The sequence below is a fragment of the Pelobates fuscus genome, chromosome 6 (genome assembly GCF_036172605.1).
Source record: "Pelobates fuscus isolate aPelFus1 chromosome 6, aPelFus1.pri, whole genome shotgun sequence".
NCBI classification, from domain to species: domain Eukaryota; kingdom Metazoa; phylum Chordata; class Amphibia; order Anura; family Pelobatidae; genus Pelobates; species Pelobates fuscus.
In genome coordinates, this window is record NC_086322.1 from 176,412,026 (window position 1) to 176,439,321 (window position 27,296).

General features: G+C 40.4%; 1 protein-coding gene across 2 annotated transcripts in view; it reads left to right on the plus strand.

The window, feature by feature from the left end:
* The window catches only part of FHIP1A (FHF complex subunit HOOK interacting protein 1A), a 179,375-nt gene that overhangs the window by 91,867 nt on the left and 60,212 nt on the right, over positions 1–27,296 (plus strand). For both annotated transcript variants that reach the window (XM_063458510.1, XM_063458511.1), the window contains exons 4-5: positions 15,839–15,997; positions 17,602–17,688. In XM_063458510.1, coding sequence (XP_063314580.1) covers positions 15,839–15,997; positions 17,602–17,688 — 246 coding nt within the window. The remainder of the gene's footprint in view (positions 1–15,838; positions 15,998–17,601; positions 17,689–27,296) is intronic.

Consider the following 27,296-nt stretch of genomic DNA (forward strand, 5'->3'; position numbering starts at 1 on the left):
TGTACCGGCGAGGGATATCCCAGTCCACGCTGGGGACTATTGCCCCTGCAACGCGGCACAAGCGACTGAAGCTACAATCAAACGGGAATACAGGGGCCCGAGCAAAATGGCGGCAAAAGGCATCCTCACCAAACCACCCAAGCAAACCCTGGAGTTCTTTGACAGATTATATTCTATTATGGGGACATGGCTCCGTATCAAGGGTCTGTACTTCAAGCTAGTAATGCGAAGAGCGGCGGCGTGGATCCGCCCGTCCACTCGACGCCACCTGATTAGATGCCCACCCCGAGCACCCAAAACGGCCCCCAGACTGAGCCTGCCTCGGATCTCCAAATGGCAGGAATCGGAGACTTGCCTCTCAGATCCCAGCACTCACCCTCACACGCAGAAAAGCGAGATCACTAAGCTCACTCTCCTCTCGGCAATGTCGGAACCCTCCGGCCAGCACAGCACATCTCCCCACTCACGGGCTCGAGCTGACAGCCACAAGGCCTACCTACATGAAGCACAGCACTCTACCGGCAAAAGACACGGGCGAAGAGCCCCTCCAGGTCAAACAGGCGATGGAACATGGCCGCAGCACCATCCCTGCACATGGCTCATCTGTCCAGCCTCCAGAGCCGGAATCGGCTAACCAAGGCAGTCTACACCGGAGACAGACTGCGTTCCTGCATGGAGACAACGCATGGTCCTCCTGAAAGGGCTGTAACTATCAATGTCATTCCGTTTGTTGTTACTTTTACTCTCCACCGAAATATGCACTGCCTGAACGTTTTACTTCATGTTCACCGTTAACCATGCTTTTTATTTTCGTTTACATAGCATATTCAAGAGTCAAGCATGCATGCCTAGCACTAGAAATGCTTAACTAATTTGTTATAACTTTGTACCACACAGGCACACATTATTTTCTAACAGCAACTTATGACACTCGTGTACATAAAGTGCATAATATACCCACTTGTCTCATTGCATACAGGCTGTCTACCACTGAAGCATATACATGTTATGTCCATTATACACATACCTAGTGCCTGCTGTAACCCTCCCCAGCTATACAATTCAGCAGCTTTACAAAGAAATGCTTACACTCCTCCAGTATAACACAGATCAGTTTGCCATGTTAACGCCTATAAAGCGAAGTCTTCATTGTTCAACCTGTTTTGTGCCAGCAATTACTTCTACTCCTGTAACTTATAGATCTTTATATGCCTGACATTAGAAGCGACACACGTCACCTCAAGCGAGCTATACTACTTTAGCTTAAACCATACTGTTCAAAGCTTGTTTATGTTATCGTCACCTTTTTTTTATAATTTAAAAATGTATGCATACCTAACACGCCACATTATTGTTCTAATATGACTATGTGAATCGATCCTGCTGACGCTGTTGTGGCGATACAGGCACCGTTGTACCTACCTGCATACCAAAAATAAAGAATTTAAAAAAAGAAACACCTGTATCTCTGCAAGGTGGGACATTTAATGGCTAAAATTGCCAGTTACATCACTCATGTAAGACACTTTAAAAGGAAAACTCAGTTCAATTTATTCCGCACTTTGTGTAGCTCTGTCACTGTGAATTTGCTTCAAAATTAAAAATTAGAGGTTAATAGAGGCTAATTTAATAGTTGTAATTAAAATTGTGTTCAGTCAAAAGCATAAAATGTAAATGAATACTATCTTAGAAGAAAAAAAAGACACAAAAAGGACATACAGAAAAGGGAAAAAAAAGAAAGTTAAAAGTTAATAGCGGCTTTGATTAAGATTAAGTAGACGTATCATGTAGACTACATTAAAACCACAAATCAGCAGATACATTTTTTAGTTACTGTTTCATATTAAATATGCTAATACTTCCAACAGAGACCTACTTTTACATTACAGTTTAGTATAATTACTTACATTGAACACGATCATTTCAGCATCTTATTATTCAACAGGCACTTTTCTTGCATAAGTAAGAAAGAAATATCCGTCCTTAACGGAATATCATTGCCTCACCCTAGACCCTTTTGAATTTATAAGTTGTACTATTCAATAATGCTGGGAATGTCTGCAAGAATGTCTGCACTCTTAATCTTAAGCAGCGGTCAAAGACAATAAGGCCTACATTTACGTCACAGATACCATTTAACCCCTTAAGGACCAAACATCTGGAATAAAAGGGAATCATGACATGTCACACATTTCATGTGTCCTTAATGGGTTAAAGGGACACTTCTGGCACCAAAGCAACTTCACCTAATTTAAGCTGTCATAGTGCTTCAAGGGATTAAACCGATCTTGAATGGTTTAACTCCTTGATTGTCTCCAGCTCTGGTCTCCACTTCCCCCGGCAGCTTCTGGTTTCTGAATTTTCAGATTAAGGAAGCGTGGAGTGCCAACGGGTAGGGGCACCGCTGATTGGCTGAGAGCAGTCAGCTGATGATCTCTAGTGATGCACCGAACTGTTCGCTGGCGAATAGTTCCTGGCGAACATAGCGTGTTCGCGTTCGCCACGGCGGGCGAACACATGCGCAGTTCGATCCGCCCCCTATTCGTCATCATTGACTAAACTTTGACCCTGTGCCTCACAGTCAGCAGACACATTCCAGCCAATCAGCAGCAGACCCTCCCTTCCAGACCCTCCCACCTCCTGTACAGCATCCATTTTAGATTCATTCTGAAGCTGCATTCTTAGATAGAGGAGGGAAAGTGTAGCTGCTGCTCATTTAATAGGGAAATGTATAGCTAGGCTAGTGTATTCAGTGTCCACTACAGTCCTGAAGGACTCGTCTGTTCTCTGCTGTAAGGACAGCACCCCAAAAAGCCCTTTTTAGGGCTAGAACATCAGTCTGCTTTTTTTTTGTAATCTAATTGCAGTTGCCTGCCTGCCTGCCAGCTTCTGTGTCAGGCTGCCACCACTCATATCTAGTGTCACAATAGCTTGCATTTAAAAACAAAAACTTTTTTTTCACTGTAATAGATTAATTAGCAGTTAGTTGTCTGCAAGCGTCTGTGTGTCAGGCCAACAGCATGTACTCTGCCAGTGTGCACAGTGCCACTCATATCTGGTAGCACAATAGCGTGCATTTAAAAGCCCACAAACTTTTTTTTCACTGTAATAGATTGAATAGCAGTTAGTTGTCTGCAAGCGTCTGTTTGTCAGGCTCACAGTGGATACTGTGCCCACTTGCCCAGTGCCACCACTCATATCTGGTGTCACAATAGCTTGCATTTAAAAACAAAAAAAATGTTTTCACTGTAATAGATTAATTAGCAGTTAGTTGTCGCAAGCGTCTGTGTGTCAGGCCAACAGCGTGTACTCTGCCAGTGTGCACAGTGCCACTCATATCTGGTGGCACAATAGCGTGCATTTAAAACCCATAAACTTGTTTTTCACTGTAATAGATTGAATAGCAGTTAGTTGTCTGCAAGCGTCTGTGTGTCAGGCTCACAGTAGATACTGTGCCCACTTGCCCAGTGCCACCACTTATATCTGGTGTCACAATAGCTTGCATTTAAAAACAAAAAACATTTTTTTTCACTGTAATAGATTAATTAGCAGTTAGTTGTTGCAAGCGTCTGTGTGTCAGGCCAACAGCGTGTACTCTGCCAGTGTGCAGAGTGCCACTCCTCCGGTGGCACAATAGTGTGCATTTAAAAACCCACACACTTTTTTTCACTGTAATAGATTGAATAGCAGTTAGTTGTCTGCAAGCATCTGTGTGCCAGGCTCACAGTGGATACTGTGCCCACTTGCCCAGTGCCACGACTCATATCTGGTGTCACAATAGCTTGCATTTAAAAACAAAAAAATAGTTTTCACTGTAATAGATTAATTAGCAGTTAGTTGTCTGCAAGCGTCTGTGTGTCAGGCCAACAGCGTGTACTCTACCAGTGTGCAGAGTGCCAGTCATATCTGGTAGCACAAAAGCGTGCATTTAAAAACCCACAAACTTTTTTCACTGTAATAGATTGAATAGCAGTTAGTTGTCTGCAAGCGTCTGTTTGTCAGGCTCACAGTGGATACTGTGCCCACTTGCCCAGTGCCACCACTCATATCTGGTGTCACAATAGCTTGCATTTAAATACAAAAAATAGTTTTCACTGTTATAGATTAATTAGCAGTTAGTTGTCTGCAAGCGTCTGTGTGTCAGGCCAACAGCGTGTACTCTGCCAGTGTGCACAGTGCCACTCATATCTGGTGGCACAATAGCGTGCATTTAAAACCCACAAACTTTTTTTTACTGTAATAGATTGAATAGCAGTCAGTTGTCTGCAAGCGTCTGTGTGGCAGGCTCACAGTGGATACTGTGCCCACTTGCCCAGTGCCACAACTCATATCTGGTGTCACAATAGCTTGCATTTAAATACAAAAAAATAGTTTTCACTGTTATAGATTAATTAGCAGTTAGTTGTCTGCAAGCGTCTGTGTGTCAGGCCAACAGCGTGTACTCTGCCAGTGTGCACAGTGCCACTCATATCTGGTGGCACAATAGCGTGCATTTAAAACCCACAAACTTTTTTTTACTGTAATAGATTGAATAGCAGTCAGTTGTCTGCAAGCGTCTGTGTGTCAGGCTCACAGTGGATACTGTGCCCACTTGCCCAGTGCCACCACTCATATCTGGTGTCACAATAGCTTGCATTTAAAAACAAAAAAATTTTTCACTGTAATAGATTATTTAGCAGTTAGTTGTCTGCAAGCGTCTGTGTGTCAGGCCAACAGCGTGTACTTTGCCAACCTCTGCCAGTGCACATTGCCACTCATATCTGGTGTCACAATAGCGTGCATTTAAAAACAAAAAACTTTTTTCACTGTTATAGATTGAATAGCAGTTAGTTGTCTGCAAGCGTCTGTGTGTCAGGCCAACAGCGTGTACTCTGCCAACCTCTGCCAGTGCACATTGCCACTCATATCTGGTGTCACAATAGCGTGCATTTAAAAACAAAAAACTTTTTTCACTGTTATAGATTGAATAACAGTTACTTGTCTTCAAGTGGGTGTGTCAGGCCTACAGCGTGCACTCTGCCAACCTCTGCCAGTGCACATTGCCACTAATATTGGTGTCACAATAGCGTGCATTTAAAACCAAAAAACTTTTTTCACTGTTATAGATTGAATAACAGTTAGTTGTCTTCAAGCGGTGTGTCAGGCCTACAGCGTGTACTCTGCCAACCTCTGCCACTGCACAGTGCCACTCATATCTGGTCTCACAGTAGCTTGCAGGAATAGTACCACTAATCCAAAAAAAAATGACAGGCAGAGGCAGGCCACCCCACAGGGGCCATCGTGGTCGTGGTGCTGTGATTCCCTTTTGCCCTGGAATAATGCCCAGTTTTCAGAGGCCACGTACCCTGAACTTGAAAAGTTCTGAGGACATAGTTGACTGGCTAACACAGGACACCCAATCTTCTACAGCTTCCGCTCGGAACCTTGACGAACCATCCTCCTCCAGCTTAGCTTCGGGCACCTTTCAAGATACCACTCACCCGCCTGCCGCCACCACCAACACTAGCACCACAGCCACTTCACTTGGTATCTCAGATGAGTTATTTACACATCCATTTGAAGAAATGAGTGATGTGCAACCATTATTGCCAGAGGATGTAGATAACAGGGATATGTCGCAGGCAGCATTACACACATGGACGTACGGTGTGATGATGTTGTACCCGCTGCTTCTTCCTTTGCTGAGTTGTCAGATACAAGTGAAGCGGTTGATGATGACGATGCGTCCATGGATGTCACGTGGGTGCCCGCTCGGCAAGAAGAAGAACAGGGCGAAAGTTCAGATGGGGAGACAGAGAGGAGGAGGAGGAGACGAGTTGGAAGCAGGGGGAGGTCGTCGCAAGGAGCTAGTGGCACAGTCAGACAGCATGCATTGGCACCCGGGGTCAGCCCGACAGCACGCCAATCAACGCATGCTGTGTCCACCACCAGAATGCCGTCATTGCAGAGCTCAGCAGTGTGGCATTTTTTTTTGTGTGTCTGCCTCTGACAACAGCGATGCCATTTGCAACCTGTGCCAAAAGAAACTGAGTCGTGGGAAGTCCAACACCCACCTAGGTACAACTGCTTTGCATAGGCACATGATCGCACATCACAAACGCCTATGGGATCAACACATGAGTACAAGCAGCACACAAACTCAAAGCCACCATCCTCCTCCTGGTCCAGCATCTTCAGCCACGTCAACCACTGCTGTCCTCCTTGCCCCCTCTCAACCATCCGCCACTCCGTCTCTCGCCTTGAGCAGTTCCCGCTCATCTGCCCACTGTCAGGTGTCTGTCAAGGACATGTTTGAGCGTAAGAAGCCAATGTCAGAAAGTCACCCCCTTGCCCAGCGTCTGACAGCTGGCTTGTCTGAACTATTAGCCCACCAGCTTTTACCATACAAGCTGGTGGAGTCTGAGGCGTTCAAAAAATTTGTGGCTATCGGGATACCGCAGTGGAAGGTACCCGGACTAAATTTCTTTGCACAAAAGGCAATACCCAACCTGTACTCGATTGTGCAAAAGGAAGTAATGGCATGTCTGGCACACAGTGTTGGGGCAAGAGTCCACCTGACCACTGATACCTGGTCTGCAAAGCATGGTCAGAGCAGGTATATCACCTACACTGCGCATTGGGTAAACCTGCTGACGGCTGCCAAGCAGGGAATGCGTGGCTCTGCAGAGGAGTTGGTGACACCGCCACGACTTGTAGGCAGGCCTGCTGCCACCTCCTCTACTCCTCTTCCATAACCTCCTCGGCTGAGTCCTCTTCTGCTGCTGCGTCTTGCTCCACATCAATGGCACCCCCCCAGCTCCCCAGGTACTATTCCACATCCCGGATACGGCAGTGTCACGCCGTCTTGGGTTTGACTTGCTTGAAAGCAGAGAGTCACACCGGACAAGCACTCCTGTCCGCCCTGAACGCACAGGTGGAAAAGTGGCTGACTCCGCAGCAACTGGATATTGGAAAAGTGGTTTGTGACAACGGAACTAATTTTTTGGCGGCATTGAAGTTGGGCAAGTTGACACATGTGCCATGCATGGCACATGTGTGTAATCTGATCGTACAACGCTTTGTGCATAAGTACACAGGCTTACAGGACGTCCTGAAGCAGGCCAGGAAGGTGTGTGGCCATTTCAGGCGTTCCTACACGGCCATGGCGCACTTTGCAGATATCCAGCGGCGAAACAACATGCCAGTGAGGCGCTTGATTTGCAACAGCCCGACAAGTTGGAATTCAACACTCCTAATGTTCGACCGCCTGCTCCAATAAGAAAAAGCCCTTAATTAATATTTGTATGACTGGGGTGCTAGGACAGCCTCTGGGGAGCTGGGAATTTTTTTGCCACGTTACTGGACGCTCATGCGCAATGCCTGTAGGCTCATGCGTCCTTTTGAGGAGGTGACAAACCTAGTCAGTCGCACCGAAGGCACCATCAGCGACATCATACCATTTGTTTTCGTCCTGGAGCGTGCCCTGTGAAGAGTGCGAGATCAGGCCGTAGATGAGCGTGAAGAGGAAGAGGAAGAGTTGTGGTCACCATCACCACCACCAACAGCCTTATCAGCAGCGCTTGCTGGACCTGCGGCAACGCTGGAAGAGGATTGTGAGGAAGAGGAGTCAGAGGAGGAATGTGGCTTTGAGGAGGAGGAGGAAGACCAACCACAACAGGCATCCCAGGGTGCTCGTTGTCACCCATCTGGTACCCGGGGTGTTGTACGTGGCTGGGGGGAAGAACATACCTTCATTGAGATCACTGAGGAGGAGGAACGGGAAATGAGTAGCTTGGCATCCAACCTTGTGCAAATGGGGTCTTTCATGCTGTCGTGCCTGTTGAGGGACCCTCGTATAAAAAGGCTGAAGGAGAACGACCTGTACTGGGTGTCCACGCTACTAGACCCCCGGTATAAGCAGAAAGTGGCTAAAATGTTACCAAATTACAACAAGTCGACAAGGATGCAGCATTTGCAAAATAAATTAAAAAGTATGCTTTACACAGCGTATAAGGGTGATGTCACAGCACAACGGGAATCTAACAGGGGAAGAGGTGAAAGTAATCCTCCTCCTCCCACGACCACGCTGGCAAGGACAGGACGCTTTAAAGACGTGTTGTTGATGGAGGGCATGCGGAGCTTTTTAAGTCCTACGCATCGCCACAGCCCTTTGGGAACCACCCTCAGAGAACGACTCGACCGACAGGTAGCAGACTACCTCGCCTTAACTGCAGATATCGAAACTCTGAGGAGCGATGAACCCCATGACTACTGGGTGTGCAGGCTTGACCTGTGGCTTGAGCTATCCCAATTTGCGATAGAACTTCTGGCCTGTCCCGCTTCAAGTGTCCTGTCAGAAAGGACCTTCAGTGCAGCAGGAGGTATTGTCACTGAGAAGAGAAGTCGCCTAGGTCAAAAAAGTCTAGATTCCCTCACCTTTATTAAGATGAATGAGGGATGGATCCCGAAGAGACTGACAGTGGGCGATACATTCGACTAAAAAAGGCCTGATGAGATGAGCTGGCTTGGGCTAAAAATGGTGACCCTATGTAGGAGGAACAGTCCCTATTCTGCTCTGTGTCTGTGTGTATCAGGGTCCCTGAGGACAGGTGTCAATCCATATCGGCCAAGTGACCCTATGTCGGGGGAACAGTCCCTATTCTGCTCTGTGTCAGTGTGTATCAGGGTCTCTGAGGAAGGTGTCAATCCATATCTGCCAAGTGACCTTATGTAGGAGGAACAATCCCTATTCTGCTCTGTGTCAGTGTGTATCAGGGTCCCTGAGGACAGGTGTCAATCCATATCTGCCAAGTGACCCTATGTAGGGGGAACAGTCCCTATTCTGCTCTGTGTCAGTGTGTATCAGGGTCTCTGAGGACAGGTGTCAATCCATATCCGCCAAGTGACCCTATGTAGGAGGAACAGTCCCTATTCTGCTCTGTGTCAGTGTGTATCAGGGTCCCTGAGGACAGGTGTCAATCCCCTATGTAGGGGGAACAGTCCCTATTCTGCTCTGTGTCAGTGTGTATCAGGGTCCCTGAGGACAGGTGTCAATCCATATCTGCCAAGTGACCCTATGTAGGGGGAACAGTCCCTATTCTGCTCTGTGTCAGTGTGTATCAGGGATCCTTAGGATAGGTGTCAATCCATATCTGCCAAGTGACCCTATGTAGGAGGAACAGTCCCTATTCTGCTCTGTGTCAGTGTGTATCAGGGTCCCTGAGGACAGGTGTCAATACATATCTGCCAAGTGACCCTATGTAGGGGGAACAGTCCCTATTCTGCTCTGTGTCAGTGTGTATCAGGGTCCTTGAGGACAGGTGTCAATCCATATCTGCCAAGTGACCCTATGTAGGGGGAACAGTCCCTATTCTGCTCTGTGTCAATGTGTATCAGGGTCCCTGAGGACAGGTGTCAATCCATATCTGCCAAGTGACCCTATGTAGGGGGAACAGTCCCTATTCTGCTCTGTGTCAGTGTGTATCAGGGTCCCTGAGGACAGGTGTCAATCCATAACTGCCAAGTGACCCTATGTAGGGGGAACAGTCCCTATTCTGCTCTGTGTCAGTGTGTATCAGGGACTCTGATGACAGGTGTCAATCCATATGTCAAGGTGTCAATATGTCATATGTCAGGTGTCAATCCATATCCATTTTGATTTAGGAATGTTAGGTGATTTATGCCCTTTATGGATTAAAACCAAACTCTGCATCAACTGTGTAATTTCCCATGGGAGTTTTACCATGGATCCCCCTCCGGCATGCCACAGTCCAGGTGTTAGTCCCCTTGAAACTACTTTTCCATCACTATTGTGGCCAGAAAGAGTCCCTGTGGGTTTAAAAATTCGCCTGCCCATTGAAGTCAATGGCGGTTCGCCCGGTTTACGAACGTTTGCGGAAGTTCGCGTTCGCCATTCGCGAACCGAAAATTTTATGTTCGCGACATCACTAATGATCTCAGCTGATGCGCTCAGCCAATCAGTGAAACATGAATTAATAAAATGGTATGCAAAGAAAGATACTTTTTTTTGGTAAGCCAGTAAGAGTGCTTCCGGGGACCTCCTGGCACCATAACAACTTAATTTAAATGAAGTTGTTATGGGGCCTGGAGTGTTCCTTTAAAGTACATGCTAACATGTAGGTTATTCACTATCTGTAACATAGTTTTTTTTTAGAAATATTTGTGTGGGTCAGTTTATCTCATGAACGGTGAAATTTACAGTTTTCTTACTTTGTAATCATTTCTCAAGATGCCTTAAATAAAAGATTTCTAAAGTGTTTAAATTCACTTTTGTCCCTTAGAGGTCAATATGCACTAAAGAACAAAAATAATATATATATATATTTTCAAATAATCACATCAACCTTCCATTGGCCAAAAAATCCCTTCTCCTTTCAGGGGGCATAGTTAGAAGAATAATTTAAGTATGCTTAGCAAAATACATAATTACACAAGGATAGACATTGAGATAGCTGAGTATTTCTGTGATAAAGATCATACATGCCCAACGTTCTTAACTGAAAGAAAAGTGCTTTGCTATGAAAGGGTGTTACAGGGATCTAGTGGGACATACTTTCATTATAGATATTTACTTCATACTAGAAATTATACATGTGGTCTGCAGGTGACTGTGTTATCATAATGTTAGGCCGCTGAAAATAATCCATGCTGATTTTTATGAACAATGAAGAGATACCTGTCCTAGGTAAAACATATTTACATCTAAATTGTTCCTGATTTTCAACATCTTCCTTCCTTCCTTCCTCAAGGTTAAAGTTGTTATTATAACATATAAGTCAATGCTGCCAGGATTTATGTACCTCCAACAGACCCTTCCCCCATCCTTGATCCTTCTTTTCCTAGATTCAAGCAACTTTGTTTTTAGATATGTTTGTCAGAACAAAAAGCTTTCCTTACATTTGAACTTTTTACCAGTTCCAAAACACGGTGGGGCTGTGCCTCCCAGACCTGTAGGTTTATTATAGAGCAGTTCATTTACAGAGAATTCTGGAATGGTCTACAATATCCATGCAGAAGCAATGGAAGACTACTAAAACATGTCAGCTTCTGTACCTTTTTACATAGTCCCTTGGCTCCCAGAAATTCAACTTAACAATTTCCAGTCAACCACTCTACAATTCCTCCCACCTTGCAGGTTTGGAGAACCTGTATGGGTTGCAACACCTTACCTAGCATTATTTTGCCCCTTTCTCTTATCAATTGGAACTCCACTTTTCTCATGGACCAATCAGTTTCTTAATCTCCTCTTTGGAACTTGCATATCCACCCAGGATCAAAGATGTAACCTTTAGTTGTGGCTTGATCTCGTTTGAAGTCTTGAGATTGTACATCCACATTACTTCTCAGATTTAGATAGCATCAACTGTCTCATTTTATGACCAGACATTCGTCCTTTATGGGATTTAGAGCAATTATGTGATCAATTGCCCTCCTTTCCCCAAATCCCACCCCCCCCCCAAACATTGTAGTTCTCCTTTGTATAACAAACGTATTACTCCTTTGCCCCCATCCTCTTTCATACATCACAAGGTGCTTGGAACAGAATTTAGGACTTACCCTTGCAAGAGAATAATGGTTACCCACAAATCATCTATTAGGAATAGTAGTACTTTTTTAAGGTTCTCAAGTGCAAAGCCGTTTGAGAGCAAAAGCCATTAACACCGTTTGGATTAATAACAGTGATAATAATTTGTCCATGGTGCAAGGCAGCTATTGGGCGTTCCCATGTATGTATCAATGTACATGTTCATACTTGAATCTTATGCAGAACCTGTAATTAAACTTTAGTCATTGTGGATTATATCTTTACTGTATCTTAGGGAAAATGGAGGCTCAAATGGTTACATCATGATATTAAAGAAACTCACATTATTGTATTTTGTTTGTTCAGCAACATTGTTCTTAGCATAGAGGGCTAGACAAATTGTTTTAGGCAAAGAGGATAGGCCAGTCTTAAACAGAATCACTTACCAAATAGTTTTCATGGATGTTCTTTATTTATTGGATTTATATCAATTCTAACTGCAATAAATCCAAAGAGCCGTCATTGAGATTTTAGAAACTTAAGAGTGTCCAAAGTTCTTTTTGACCTCACAAGTATGTTAATGTGTTTGAAATTAATTATGAACGGTTCAGTGTTACATCTAACTTGGTATATTAGTATGCATTTATTTCTTCAAAGGGAAACTCTCTTGACATTATAATGATAGAATTGTGTACAAGGCATTAGCCTGTATGGACTCCCTTCCTTTAAACTTGAAAGTAATAAAGTTGCACTCACCTTTCATCCAGTGGTGTCCTGATCCTTCCAAGGTTGCTGCTCCTCCTCTTCTGAGATCATCCATCAAGTATGATCTTGGACCAGTCCAACAGAAAAGTTTTGCCCTCTTAACGTGCATGAATGACAAGAAGTAGTATGCTAATGCTTCTCTATGGGGAGGTTTAGCTACTCTCAGCGTCATCATGCTAGGTGTGGCGCTGAACACGACCGCTTTCAAAAATTGAAGGTAAACAAGAAAAAGTGTCTCTAGTGGCTGTCTGACAACCACCAGCGACATAATGACACAAAAATGCTCACTTTTTTCAGACTGCTGGGACAGGGACTATGCACCAAAACCATTTCTTTAATTTAAAGTGGTTTTGGTGATTAGAGTGTTCCTTTAATGCTAACAGACTTTAACCCCTTCAGGACCGCTGACGGTTCAGGACCGTCAGCGGTAAAACGTGCGTTTGGACCGCTGACGGTCCTGAACCGTCATAACGGTCTGGGGCTACTTACCTGATCGCCGTCGGTCCCACGGCGGCGATCAGTGCTCCACCCGGTCCAGGGGGACTGCCTGTCTGCCCGGGCAGTCCCCCCTCGGCAGATCAGGACCCCACGGCCATGTGATCACTCGATCACATGACCGCAATAGGGGTCTTTGTATCTGCCTGCAGGGGGACTGTCTGTGCTGACAGGCAGTCTCCCTGCAAGTAAAAAATCCAAAAAATAAAGTAAAAAAAAAACCAGTGTAAAATCAGTGTAAAAATAAATAAATAATATGTGTATATATATATGATATATATACATGTATTATATCTATATATAATATATGTATATGTATGATATATATATAATGTCATATTAAGTGTATTTTTATATTTATATATACGTATATTAATATAAAAATACACTTATATTTAAATTACACACGAATATATACAATATATATATAATTGCTATATATATGGTATATATATATTATTATAAAATACAAATAATATGTTAATAAAAATAAATAACAAAAAATAAAAATAATTTTTAATAATTATAAAAAAATATTTATATATGCAATTTTATTCTAACAGTATTTTGATATATATATATATATATATATTTATATCAAAATATACTTAGAATGTAATGATATATATATCTATGTATAAATAAATAAATAAAAACAATACGAAATATACATATGTCCATATACATAATTACATAAATAATTTCATAAATATACACGTAGACGTCAAATATATAAATATGTATATATATATTAAAATTCTACATGTGTATTTATGTAATATTTTTACCTAATTAAGTAATTTTAATGATTGCAATTTGAGGGACCTGCCTGCCAACCCAGGCCGAAAGTCCAGATAATTTAATTTGCTAGCACTGTGTTTAACCCTGTAACTTTCTATGACACCCTAAAACCTGTACATGGGGGTACTGTTTTACTCGGGAGACTTCGCTGAACACAAATATTAGTGTTTCAAAACAGTAAAACATATCACAGCGATGATATTGTCAGTGAAAGTGAATTTTTTTGCATTTTTCACACACAAACAGCACTTTCACTGAGGATATTATTGCTGTGATACATTTTACTGTTCTGATACACTAATATTTGTGTTCAGCGAAGTCTCCTGAGTATAACAGTACCCCACATGTAGAGGTTTTATAGTGTTTGTGAAAGTTACAGGGTCAAATATAAGGCTTGATTTTACTTTTTTTTTTTATTGAAATTTGTCGGATTGGTTAGGTTGCCTTTGAGAGCGTATGGTAGCCAAGGAATGAGAATTAGCCCCATGATGGCATACCATTTGCAAAAGAAGACAACCCAAGGTATTGCAAATGGGGTATGTTCAGCCTTTTTTAGTAGCCACTTAGTCACAAACACCGGCCAAAGTTAGCGTTTCTTGCATTTTTAACACACAAACAAATATAAATGCTAACTTTGGCCAGTGTTTGTGACTAAGTGGCTACTAAAAAAAACTGGACATACCCAATTTTGAATACCCTGGGTTGTCTACTTTAAAAAAAATATGTACATGTTAGGTGTGTTTCGGGGATTTATGACAGATAACGGTGTTACAAGGTCACTATTGATACATTTAAAATATATATATATTGAAACAGCAATTTCCTACTTGTATTTATAGGCCTATAACTTGCAAAAAAAAGCAATAAAGCATGTAAACACTGGGTGTTTTTAAACTCGGGACAAAATTTTGAATCTATTTAGCTGTTTTTTTCATTAGCTTTTGTAGATAAGTAAAAGATTTTTCAAGTAAAAGTCCAAAAACATGTTTTTTTTTTAAATTTTTCACCATATTTTATTATTTTTTTTAAATACAATATTGGACATAATACAAATAATGGTATGTAAAGAAAGCCCCTTTTGTCCTGAAAAAAACAATATATAACTTGTATGGGTACCGTAAATGAGAGAGCGGAAAATTACAGCTAAACACAAACACCACAAAAGTGTTAAAACTGCTCTGGTCCTTAACGTACAAACATCGCAAAAACAGGCCGGTCCTGAAGGGGTTAAAAATTAATTGAAGTTTCACTTTAATAGAGACCAAGAAACAAAACAAAGGCTTAATGTGAGGTGAAATAAATTATGTTTTTTGCAACAAGGAAGATGAATGGTTGTTCCAAAAGAAATTAATAAAATCCATGAAGATTGTCTTAGCCCAGTTTGTTGTACACTTTTGCCGGGAAGAGGTGAGGTGCCTATCAAACATTGCATGCATGTTTCCCATAAACCTCTGGACAGCCTTCTACCATAATGTGCAAGTAGTCGTTACCATTGCTTCCTTGCATTTATTCAAGATCTCATTCACCTGGAAGAACTGATGGCAATGGCTTCCAAATACTAGTGTACATGATTCTTTAATTTTATTCGAATGAATCCATTGTACATGCCTTGTGAATCCATTGTACATGCCTTGATGCCAACAATGATTATTTCTATGAGAGATTTGTTAGCATGTTTATCTTTTTATATTTGTGAATGTTCACACATTTGCATGTGAAAAGTAGTGATAAACCAGAGACTGACTGAGAAATGAATGCATAATAATCGTTCAAAAACTGGATAACAAATACCACCAATAAAAAGGAATGTTTAGGTTAGACTCCACTTACACAAAGCGGAGGAAGTTAGAGAAATTAAATATTATGTCGATTTACCTGGTGAAACGGTAATTGATTTATTCAAAGCCACGGGAATACAGGATTGGTTAAAAGAATTCAGTAAACAGATAAGATTGAAAACCTAAATATTATCTATTTATTTATTATAAGCATTTATACAGTACCAATATTTTTCACAGTGCTTTACCATCATAGAACGGTGTTATTGAATGGGGTGTCTTTACAATGCAAACCTAAAGCTAGCCTATACTGGGCTACTACTACTATACTACTATACTGAGGGAACAGTTGCAAATGTTTACTTCAATATATAATCTAATACAAAATAAAATTATTTTGGAAAATGTGTTTACTACAACATTAAAGATAGCATTACATTTAAAGATAATCTCTTTCTTATTGTACTATTTTTAGGTGCTGGCTACGGGGCTCAGTGGCCTGTATTCCACCTTGCCCACAAAGCTGGAGCCTAAAGGAGAAGAATGGAATTCTCTCATTAAAGCAGACTGGGTCCAGATTCCTGCCTTAATACAATTCCTTAATTCACTGGAGTTCTGCAATGCAGTCATACAGGTTAGTAGTGCCTCCATTATCTAGAACAGATGTTGGATCAGCGCTAAGTGACCAATAGGCAGCTAAAACTCGAGGGTGGGCCGCAACCAAAGGGTATGATGTTCCCCCACAGACCATCAAAGAGAATACAGATATACAAACAGAAAATGTAGGTCGCGCCACAGGGAAATAGTAATATAATAAAATCGGTAAAATCAGAGTGTACTCACATAAAATTCTTAAATAAAAACAGAGTCCACATAAAAGGTAAGTGGCATATGGATGAAAACAGTCCAAGTTTGTTGAAGAAAGAGTTCAGTGGGTCTTGTAGGTGTTGAGGTAGTCAAATGCCAGGATGACGTGAAAGCATGTAAAAGAAAAAAAGTTCAATAGTGTAACACTGTAAACAGAATCAAATAGATGTAGTATGATGATGGTGATATTCCTCCTACTCGCCTACTTAGGAGCTAGTGCCAGCTCAGGAGGGAACAGCATTCAGTGGCGTTGATCCCTCACTGGTAGGATATAGGTGATGGTAGGTGTTAGAGGTCCTCGGTATGGGGAAAGAAAGATAAAACCAAATAGTGCTCACTGTATATAAAAATGAATAGTATGGTATTTCAAAAGTATAGTACTCACATGAAGGTGAGCAGGATATACTGCTCTCTTTATCAGTGTAGGTGGTATAATCCCCACCTATGGTATGAATTCAATGCAGGAGATCTACTTAGGGTATTTATTATGCATAGAAACCTGACATTCACTGCGGGTTGGGAAACTGTGCAGCATGTAAGCTTCAGTGTGAAGTAGCACCCATACATGCAATACATGATACATAGCCATTCCTTTTTTTATTTTTTTGATTTTTATTCACTGACATAGAATATTCTTAAAAAAAAAAAAAAAAGCTTAATGTCTCTTTAATAGGATCCATAATGAAAAATAAGTTAATCACACAAACACAGATAAGGGAAAACAAACTAAAAGCTATAAAAGAACAATTTCAATTAAAACAAGTTATACATTTATGTGAGTGAGCAGTCACATGGAGTGCATGCTCCAACACTTGACAGCCCAAAGCTACATTTTAAGCATGAATAAGTATATGGTGTATATAGTAAATACTTCTAAGGTTATTCTTAAAATTATGGAGTTGAAATTAGGTGACTTTATACTTTATGGGGACTTAAATTGTACTCTTGACCCACTCAACCCCTCTTTTATCTACATCACAAAACTATAAAAACGATATATCTAGGCTGAGAAGGCAGAAGGCATTAGTGACAAACCGTATCAACGGCAGTATAGAAGTCTAGAAAAAATACAACATTTTCACCAGTGCTTATTTTCGCAGCATCAAATCAGGAAATAATGTTTTCTTTAATAGACAAGATGTTTTTAAGAAGCGGTTGAAGGAATCGTCGCTTTTTTCAGAAGCATTGCTCTCCGTGATTGACAACCCTGATATCTGACCTCATAATGTTGACGGCAGAGGGAGGTCACACAACCTTGTTATAATAGGAGTCAAGTGGAGACAATATAGTCTAAATTAGTTATACAATACAATTGAAAATTGTTATGCTATGAATTCTTATTGTTTTACACTGTGTTCCGTTTAATTTTAGGTGGCTCATCCTCTTATACGTGTCCAGCTTGTAGACTATATTTACAATGGCTTTTTGTTACCTGTGATGGCTCCTGCATTGCACAAGGTCAGTTAAATTATTAGTCACTATTTTGCAGTAAAGTATGTATCTGTTTAGTTAACTACATTAAAACAAGCGTTTGTTATTTTATTAAACTATAAACTGTGGCTTTCAACCCCTTAAAGGGACACCATAGTCACCATAACAACTTTAGCTTAATGAAACAGTTTTGGTGTATAGATCATGCTCAATTCTCTGTCATATGCACCAAAACGGCTTTGTTAAGCTAAAGTTCTTTTGGTGACTTTAGTGTCCCTTTAAGGATGGAGGACATTGTACAAGTTCTGAACCAAAACAAAACCTAGAATTTGAGCTATATGTCTATTCAGCCATAATTTACCTCTGTCATATTAAGTGTAACCACAATTCTTATCAGGGCCGGACTGGCCCACCGGGATACTGGGAAATTTTCCGGTGGGCCGTCAGCACCTGGGGAGACAGCTGGGTGTGCTCGCGGCTGCAGGGGGAACTGTGCTGTCTCTGCTCCCCCGCCCTCGTGCACTACTTAATGAGATTGGGGGCGGAATATGACGTCATATTCCGGCCCCGGTCTCATTAAGCTGCGCGCTGGGGAGCAGAGACTCCCCCTGCGGCCGCCATCACAGCTTCCCCTGCGGCCGCCATCACAGCTTCCCCTGCAGCTGCCATCACAGGTCCCTCTGCAACTACCAGCACACCCAGTTGTCTGCCCTGCATGACCCCCTGGCCGGTCGCCCAAAGGTAATATGTGTCATTCTGCCAGTGTATGTGTGTGTGTCTGTCATGGTGTGTGTGTGTGTCTGTCTGTCATGGTGTGTGTGTGTGTCTGTGTCATGGTGTGTGTTTCTGTGTCATGATGTGTGTGTCTGCCTGTGTCATGGTGTGTGTGTCTGTGTCATGGTCTGTCTGTGTCTGTCAAGGTGTGTGTGTGTGTGTGTGTGTCTGTCGTGGTATATGTGTGTCTGTCAAGGTGTGTGTGTGTCTGTCATGGAGTGTGTGTGTCTGTCATGGTATGTGTGTGTGACATGGGGTGTGTGTGTGTGTGTGTGTATGTGTCTGTCTGTCATGGTATATGTGTGGGTCTGTGTCTGTCATGGTGTATGGGTGTGTTTAAATATAGTGTTTTTACACACCTTTTTTTTCCCCACGCCATGCTGGTCTCCCCTCGACTGGCCCTGCCTCTGTGGTTGAGATCATCAAGCTTGATGATATCAGCCAATCCAATGCTCTGCCATAGGATTGACTGCAAAACGCTACAGCAATCAGCATCTCCTCATAGAGATGCATTGAATCAATGTATCTCTATGGGGAACTTTCAGCACCTACAGAGTGTGGAGCACTGTGCAGCACTGACACAGGAAGAACTTCTAGTGACCGTCTGAGTGACTGTCACTAGAGGTGTCACTAGGGAAAAAAAGTCAGTGTTTACATTGAAAAGCCTGCAGGGACAGGCTATAGACGCCAGAACAACTACATTAAGCTGTGTGTGTGTGTGCGCCTGCTAGTGAGTAAGCTTGCTTGCATGTGTGTGTGTGCCTGCTAGTGAATGAGCTTGTGTTTTTATGTCAATAAGCTTATGTATATCAGTGAGATTGTTTGTCTCTGAGGCTGTGTATCAATGAGCTTGTGTGTGTCAGTGAGATTGTCTGTGTCTGCATGTGAGTATGCTTACTGTATCATCACGTTTTACTCTGAAAGGACCAATATTTTATATTAGAATAAGCAATATATATATTTGAGATATATATTACTCAATCATCTGGGGTGGCAAGACATAGCCTTACATATTACATGCAACAATATGTGCAATGACTTATGGGGCTGGCATAGATTTTTTTTTCAGGGCTGCTTTGTATCCCCAGTCCGGCCCTGCTTCTTATATATAATTGTGTTCAGGAGAAATAGGGCTTTAATTTTACATTGAAATATTTGTATATGAAACTTATTTTAGTTTCTTCATGGCATTTTAACTGTGAATGTCATAATAATATTAACTTTTATTGGAATAAAATACACACATTTGTATGCTGTGTTGTCCCACAAGCACTATAGTGTTTCACTTGTGCAGGTTTTATAGCGTTGCAAAGTTGCAGGGTCAGATATAGGGCTTGCCCATTTCAGTTTGCCAGATTGGTTTGCTGGGCCTATGCTGCCTTTGAGACTGCATGGCAGCCCAGGAGTGAGTATTACCCCCAATATGGTATACCATTTGCAAAAGTAGACTACCCATGGTATTCTTTTCTAGTAGTCACTTAGTCACAAACCCTGGCCAAGGTAGTATTCATGTTTTTTTTTGTGTGTGCATTTTTCACATGGAAACTGTACTTTTAATGATGATATCTTCAGCATTATACATTTACCTGCTCTAAATCACTCATATTAGTGTTTAGCAATGTCTTACGACTACAACAGAATCCCCCTCCCCATGTACAGGTTTCTTCAAGCATATATTTTATTACGTTTTTCCGTAAATTGAGAGTTGCAGTTTGCACATACATTGTAGATATCTACAGTATGAAATACATGCAATTGAATATCTATTTTTCAGCATTTACAATAACTGTATGATTTAGCAAAAATAAGTTATCACATTGAATACATTTTTTAAATTATCCAGGGCTTTGAAAAGTTACAGGGTCAATTGTAGGGCTTTCAAATGAAATCCGCTGGAATTTCTGCTGGACTGTTATGAATTATGGTATCGACACTGCTCAAGCAGTACTCTTTTTAATTTTATAATGAACACGTTTTGTTCATTCTGTTATGACTGTTTGAGTGTAACTATAGGCACAAATTAGAAAATATTTCCAGCTGGACTTTGACACAAAACACAATTTATAGAAAATATTTATGTAAAATTATTAAAATACATTTTAAAATCTGCTATGGATGCTATGGATGATCACCAGGGCGGACATTGACTTTCACTGCATAATTGCCAGCACATACAAATTTCAGATGCATAGTGAACAGAACTTTCTCGGCTGCTACACAGCTAGCTTCTACATATATTTTTTATAATTACAGCACAGATCCCTATTTCAAAGTGTAAGCCTTTAGGTTAATGAAACACTGATCAAAAGCTAACATATGCAAAAATCTATTCCTTAGGAAAACATGAAATATTGATAGGATAAAAGTAATGGTACTACATTTTAAACCTATCCCCTGACTCGGCACTTACAAAAACACCTTAATTTGCTACATGTCCTATCTCACTTAATGAATAATTAAATTCTCATTAAAATACTAATAAAGTCTACAGTGAGGCACTGTTATGTTTGGTCAATTCCAAAGATTGATTTTATATCTGCTGGATCTCAATGGTCAGTAGTTGTCGATTTGCACTATCTGTCTTTTATTTTTGCTTTATCCATCCCTCGATGCCAATAAATACATACCTCAAAGAACTGCAGTAATAAAATGAATTCGCTGTTCCCCCTTCAAATACCTCAGCAGTGTAGTTAGTGCTTTACTAGACTGGAGATGTTCTTTCAACACAATAAATATTGTGCTTGTTAAGCAACAATTACAATGGCATAATAAAGGTGATACTAATAAAGATCTTTATGAAACTGAAATTATTTGGTAATAAAGTAAGCATCACATTCCAGTTTTTGCTAGTTCAGGGAATATTTCATGTTGCTTCTTTGTCTGTTTTTCCTCGATTATTTTTGTAGCGGATTGTACTATATTATTGTTGGTTAATTTGTGGAACTTAATGTCTTTTTGGCACTGTTATTCTCAAAGGAGTCATAGCCTCAGACGAACAAAAAAAAAACAAAACACATTTGAGATAATCGAAAAAGCGTTGAAGTGAACGTAACAACTTTGTTAATTTGGAGAAGTTTTTAATAGAATATGTCCTACCATTATCCCTGAATTGACTTTCCATAGACGTACACGGAATAAAGTAAAACTTGTTTGGTTGGTTTTTAACATTTTTTTTTTATTTATAGCTGAAACCACGTGCTTGATAGACATATATGCAATATACTCATTGGGAAATACAAAATGGCATAATATGGCATTGCAGGCATTATCAAATTCTTTACAATTTTTTAATTGTGATAAAAACCAACACATAAATAAAACCAACAAATAACCCTAACAAACAAGCAGAAACAGTAGGCTAAGAGGACCGTGTTCAAACCACCACAGAATCTACAACAAATTTAGTTAACTGTTTCTCTCATGTGGTTAGTCCAGCTTAGCCTCAACTAAGCATATCGTATTAACTAATGGTTAGGCCTGCTTTTCTTCTTGTGGTTACCAAATTATCCAGATGTTAATCTATCTTTTCCATTAGTCAAAGTTTGGTTACATATAGGGTAATCAAACTGCTTTACTATATCAAAACCATATTAATCATAGCAAGCTAGACCAGACTAGACACAAGTTAATAAATCCATTCTAATAAGGTAAAGACAGACTATCATCAAATTAATAAACCTGCTCCATTGACCCGAAACTGGCTGGGGTAATCACAATTTACTGAATCTGATTTAATGAGGAAAAGATGGACTAATTAGAGGAGGCAAAGTCAGATTAACTACACATGAAACAGTTTTTTCACTTAATAGGTCCCATAATAACAGGGCGTGCAGCCCCATGGTGCCCCAAATGAATTTTAAGAGAATAACATAACTGTAGGACATTTACAGCACTTAACTCTTTCCTCCGTTATATATTTTATGTATTGAAATCGTTAGAAATTATGCATGTAGGCATGTGACATATAGGCCTTGATTTACTATTGTTGGATACGTTTTTCAAAAATGTAATATTTTTGGATAAACTTTTACAATTATTTAATAGTAAGAACAATTTTGTAATATTTTGATAATTTTTGATACCTGACACAGAGCAGGCCACACACTCATTTTCTCATTCCAGTAGCTCACAAGGTCATCAGTAAGAAGCAAAGCACATTCAGACAAAGCATTGACCATTTCAGAGGCACTATACTCTTTACTGATTGCTGATTCAGCCTGCTAATTTACTTTATCCCCTAAATCACCAACAACATTACCCCAAAATGTAGCTGCTCTGCGCTTCTCTCTTTGGGTCATCCTGCCGGTGCTGCTGCTGGGAGTAGTAGACAATGACAAAATGGCAGGTTCACTGCACACATCTTCCTCAAACAGCATGCTTCTCTTTTGCGGCCAAGCTGAAGGCTGTTGGATCAGAGTGCCTCTTTCCCTTTTATCGTAGGATCACACAGGAGAGCTAGCATCAGTTTGGGGGTAGTTAGCAAATCATTCACTCAGACAAACATTGAGTACATCTTTTAGGATCCTTACCACTATTGCTACATCGGCATGGAGTGTGCCGCCAGAAACAAATGACCTATTTTCAGGAAGGCATCTTTCTTGTTTATGAGGTGGGTGAACATAGGGATGATCTGTCCCAAAGTGGCCTTGCTGTCGTTCAAATATTGTGTCATGTCTTTAAATGTTTAGAAGAATAGTTTATATTCATCTTGCCTTTATATTGCTTGTCATTCAGGGACTGATTTACTTCTCAAGTACCTGTAGGTGCAAAATTCTCAGACACTCGTACACCCTACCCCTTCCCCTCCCCTCCCCCCAAAATTCAGATGTTTGCTGCAGCCTGTTACTTACTTGTTGATTCAGAGGATGAATAAGAGATCCAGGAAATACATTGTACACTTCCTCTACTAGTGGGAAAATGCTAGAGATTATGTCTATAGGCTTTATTCCCTATATATGGGATTGTTCAGATATTGTGGAGGTAGTGGTGACATATAGACATTTTCTTATTGACGACTGCAAGAAAAATAGGGAATGAGTCAAATTCCTGTGTCTAGTTTGGCGCTCCACCCACTTGAAATGTCACCAGCCACCACTGGTCCCGGTTCATAAAATCCAATCAAGTGTCCAAGTGTGGGCAGGTAGACACGTTCCTGGTATCATGTGCACTGGGAACCTGTCTGTCCCTTTCACCTAGTTACGCTAGGCCCAACATCCCCCCTTCTCAGTGTAACAGTGGTATTAGTGGAGGAGGTACTGGTGGTGGTAGTTGGTTGAGCAGAATAAGATACAGCACTAGTCGACCTGTTGCTTGCCCTAGTACATTCTCTTTATGATTCTTCCCACAGTCTTATAGATGTGTGGTGTCTTTGTAGATGATGGTTTAGACTGGCACTAGTAACATGACCCTTCACTCTTCCCCTACTCTCTTTGCCATAAAATTTACCCTTTGCAATTCACTCTACTGGGAGGTTGTCAAATGACAAATTTTATTTGTATTTTTGAATAATAGTAATAGGAAGGGAGGTGATGGTGGTAATACTAATACAACTGGATGAGCTACTTCTGGCACTGATAGGAGATGATACTAAAAAAATACATAAATCAGATTTACAAACACTTTAAAAAACCCTGTCAAACTGTAAATTGATTCCAAGTATATGGCAGTGACTAGCAGTGTGACCCTACACTAACCATAAATAGCAGTGGTGACACATTAGGATGAATTAAACAGGCTATTTCCTTCTACCATTCAAACTTTATGTGAGTGCCAATATAGGAGTAGCTAGGCAAAATTTACTTTTTTTTTTACTAAAAAAAACACACTCCCCAAAAAGGATTTATTTTTCTTCAACCAGTAAACAAAAAAAATATTTTCAACAACTATATATGGTATCTAGGTTTGTACGAATACGAATTGTATTGTACATTTCATTCTAAAACTTGTAATATTTGCATTTGCCCATAACAGGTTCAAACCATGATCGATGACAACATAGCATACTCCTATGCCCCACTAAAAGATGTTTCAAGTGCCCCTGGCAAAAACAAGCTAGCTAGATAGATACAGCAGCAAGTTACATATAGTTACATAACTGAAAAGAGACTTGCGTCCATCAAGTTCAGCCTTCCTCACATATGTTTTTGCTGTTGATCCAAAAGAAGGCAAAAAACCCAGTCTGAAGCACTTCCAATTTTGCAACAAACTAGGAAAATCCTTCTTGACCCCAAAATAGCAGTCAGATGTTTCCTTGGATAAAGCAGCTATTACCCCACTAATTAGAAATTATATCCCTGTATGTTATGTTTTTGCGAGTATTTATCCAATTGCAGTTTAAACATCTGTAAAGACTCTGACAAAACCACCTCTTCAGGCAAAAAATTCCATATCCTTATTGCTCTTACTGTAAAAAAAACCTTTTCTTTGCATTAGATGAAATCTCCTTTCTTCCAGCCTAAATGTGTGACCTTGTGTCCTATGTATAGCCCTGTTTATGAATAGATTTCCAGATAATGGTTTGTACTGGCCCCGAATATATTTGTATAATGTTATCATATCCCCTCTCAGGCGCTGTTTTTCCAAACTAAAGAGATTTAAATGTTTTAACCTTTCTTCATAACTAAAATGCTCCATTCCTTTTATCAATTTTGTAGCTTGTCTCTGCACTTTTTCTAGTGCCATGATATCTTTCTTTAGAACAGGTGCCCAAAATTGCATAGCATATTCAAGGTGTGGTCTTACCAGCGATTTATAAAGAGGCAAAATTATATTTTCATCTCGAGAGTTTATGCGCCTATTTATACATGACTAAACCTTACTGGCTTTAGCAACTGCAGATTGACATTGCATATTGCTGCCTAATTTGTTTTCTATAACAATTCCCAAATCCTTCTCGTGTGTGGTTATCCCATTTAGGGTGTAAATTGCTTGTGCATTCTGAACCCCGAAGTGCATATCTTTGCATTTCTCTACGTTAACTTTCATCTGCCATTTTAGTGCCCAGTCCCCCAATCTATCCAAATCCCTCTGCAGCAAGGCAATATCCTGCTCACATTTTATTACTTTACAAAGTTTTTTGTCATCTGCAAACACTGATACATGGCTTTCAATGCCCATTTCAAGATCATTTATAAATATGTTAAATAGAAGCGGTCCCAAAACAGAACCCTGAGGGACACCACTTACCACTTTTTTCCAGCTTGAAAATTTACCATTAATGACTGTACTCTATCCTTAAGCCAATGTTCTACCCAAGAACAAGAATATTCATCTAGACCAATTTCTTTTAGTTTGAAGACTAAACGATTGTGAGGAACCGTATCAAATGCCTTGGCAAAATCCAAGTAGATCACATCCACTGCAACACCCTGATCTATACTTATACTTGCTTCTTCGTAAAATGCAATTAGGTTAGTTTGACATGACCTATGTTTCATAAAACCATGCTGATTATTGCTAATAACACAGTTCTTCCCAATGAATTCCTGAATATTATCCCTTAAAAGCCGTTCAAATAATTTCCCAGTCACAGAAGTTAAGCTCACAGGTCTATAATTTCCAGGCAAGGATTTTGAACTTAGTCTCACACTAGAATCTGACACAGGCTATCTTACACTCCAACATAGTCACAGTAAGGCTAAAAGACACATGTTTGACTTGAAATGGCTTGTGATGGCTTGGAAATTGAAATTTCGGACGATCACCTGAGCCGAATTGCAGATCGGTCCAAAAATAAAACGCCAAATCTAACATTTGTATATAACATGATAAACCTACAGTTACCTTGAATAATCATTAAAAAATTATAGAGATAGAGAGAGATAAATTCATATATTCATGTACCTGCCATATAAAGAGAGAGAGAGAGAGAGAAAGATAAATTCATATGTTCATGTACATGTCAATAATTGAATTGCAGCTAATATTAATGATTATTTAATTCTAACATCACAAGGCAGTGTATTTGCATTTAAAAAAAAAAAATAATTTCTTGGAAAAAATTATTATGTGCATGATAGATACAGTGATTGATTGATATTGTCATCTAAAGGTGCCACTTATAACTGAGATGAGTGCACAGAAGCACTTTTTAAATATAGCTATGTGTATGGTCTGTGGCTCTCAACCTTAAAATGATCCACAGGACAGGATTATTCAGGCAAGATTCTAGCTTAGCAGTAGTAACATAACAAACTTAGTGACACTGGGCCTTCTCATACATCGTTAAGTACACTTTTAGTCATATAACTACATGAGACTACTTGAACGGAACTTCCATCTTGAGACTTTTAATTATTGCTCTAGGGAGGAATTCTTAGATTCCCTGAGAGTTCTGTTTTCTCCTTTACATGTGTGATTGAGTCCACATCAATATCCTATCTGATTAAAGTTTGGATGTTGCAAGGATCTGTGATTTTATAATTAACCATGCTTATAAAAATGTATAAAGGCTTATCTTTTCAAGGTGCATTTTCCTATCATTTATCATTTGTCATGAGCCACACCACTCAAACGCAGGCACATATAAATCTAATGATAAAATATCCTTCTTAACACTGCCTACATCAATTCTAGTATAAAGCTGCCACCACAAAGACAATTTATAACCAGGGTGTCTTAGGTTACCCAAACCAAATTAGATTAAAGCAGCAGTGTCATGAAATACTCATACTGACTGTGTTGTAATTATACTAAAATTCCTACCCAGTCAAAAGATATGCTGAGACAAAGGAGGGACTACTTTTTCTCAATATATTTCCTACGTCAGACGCTTTGAGATACTGAGCGGATCTACTGCCATCTAGAAGTGTCAATCTTCCAGCAGTCACAATGACTGCAGAGATATTAGCTGTGTCTATGGA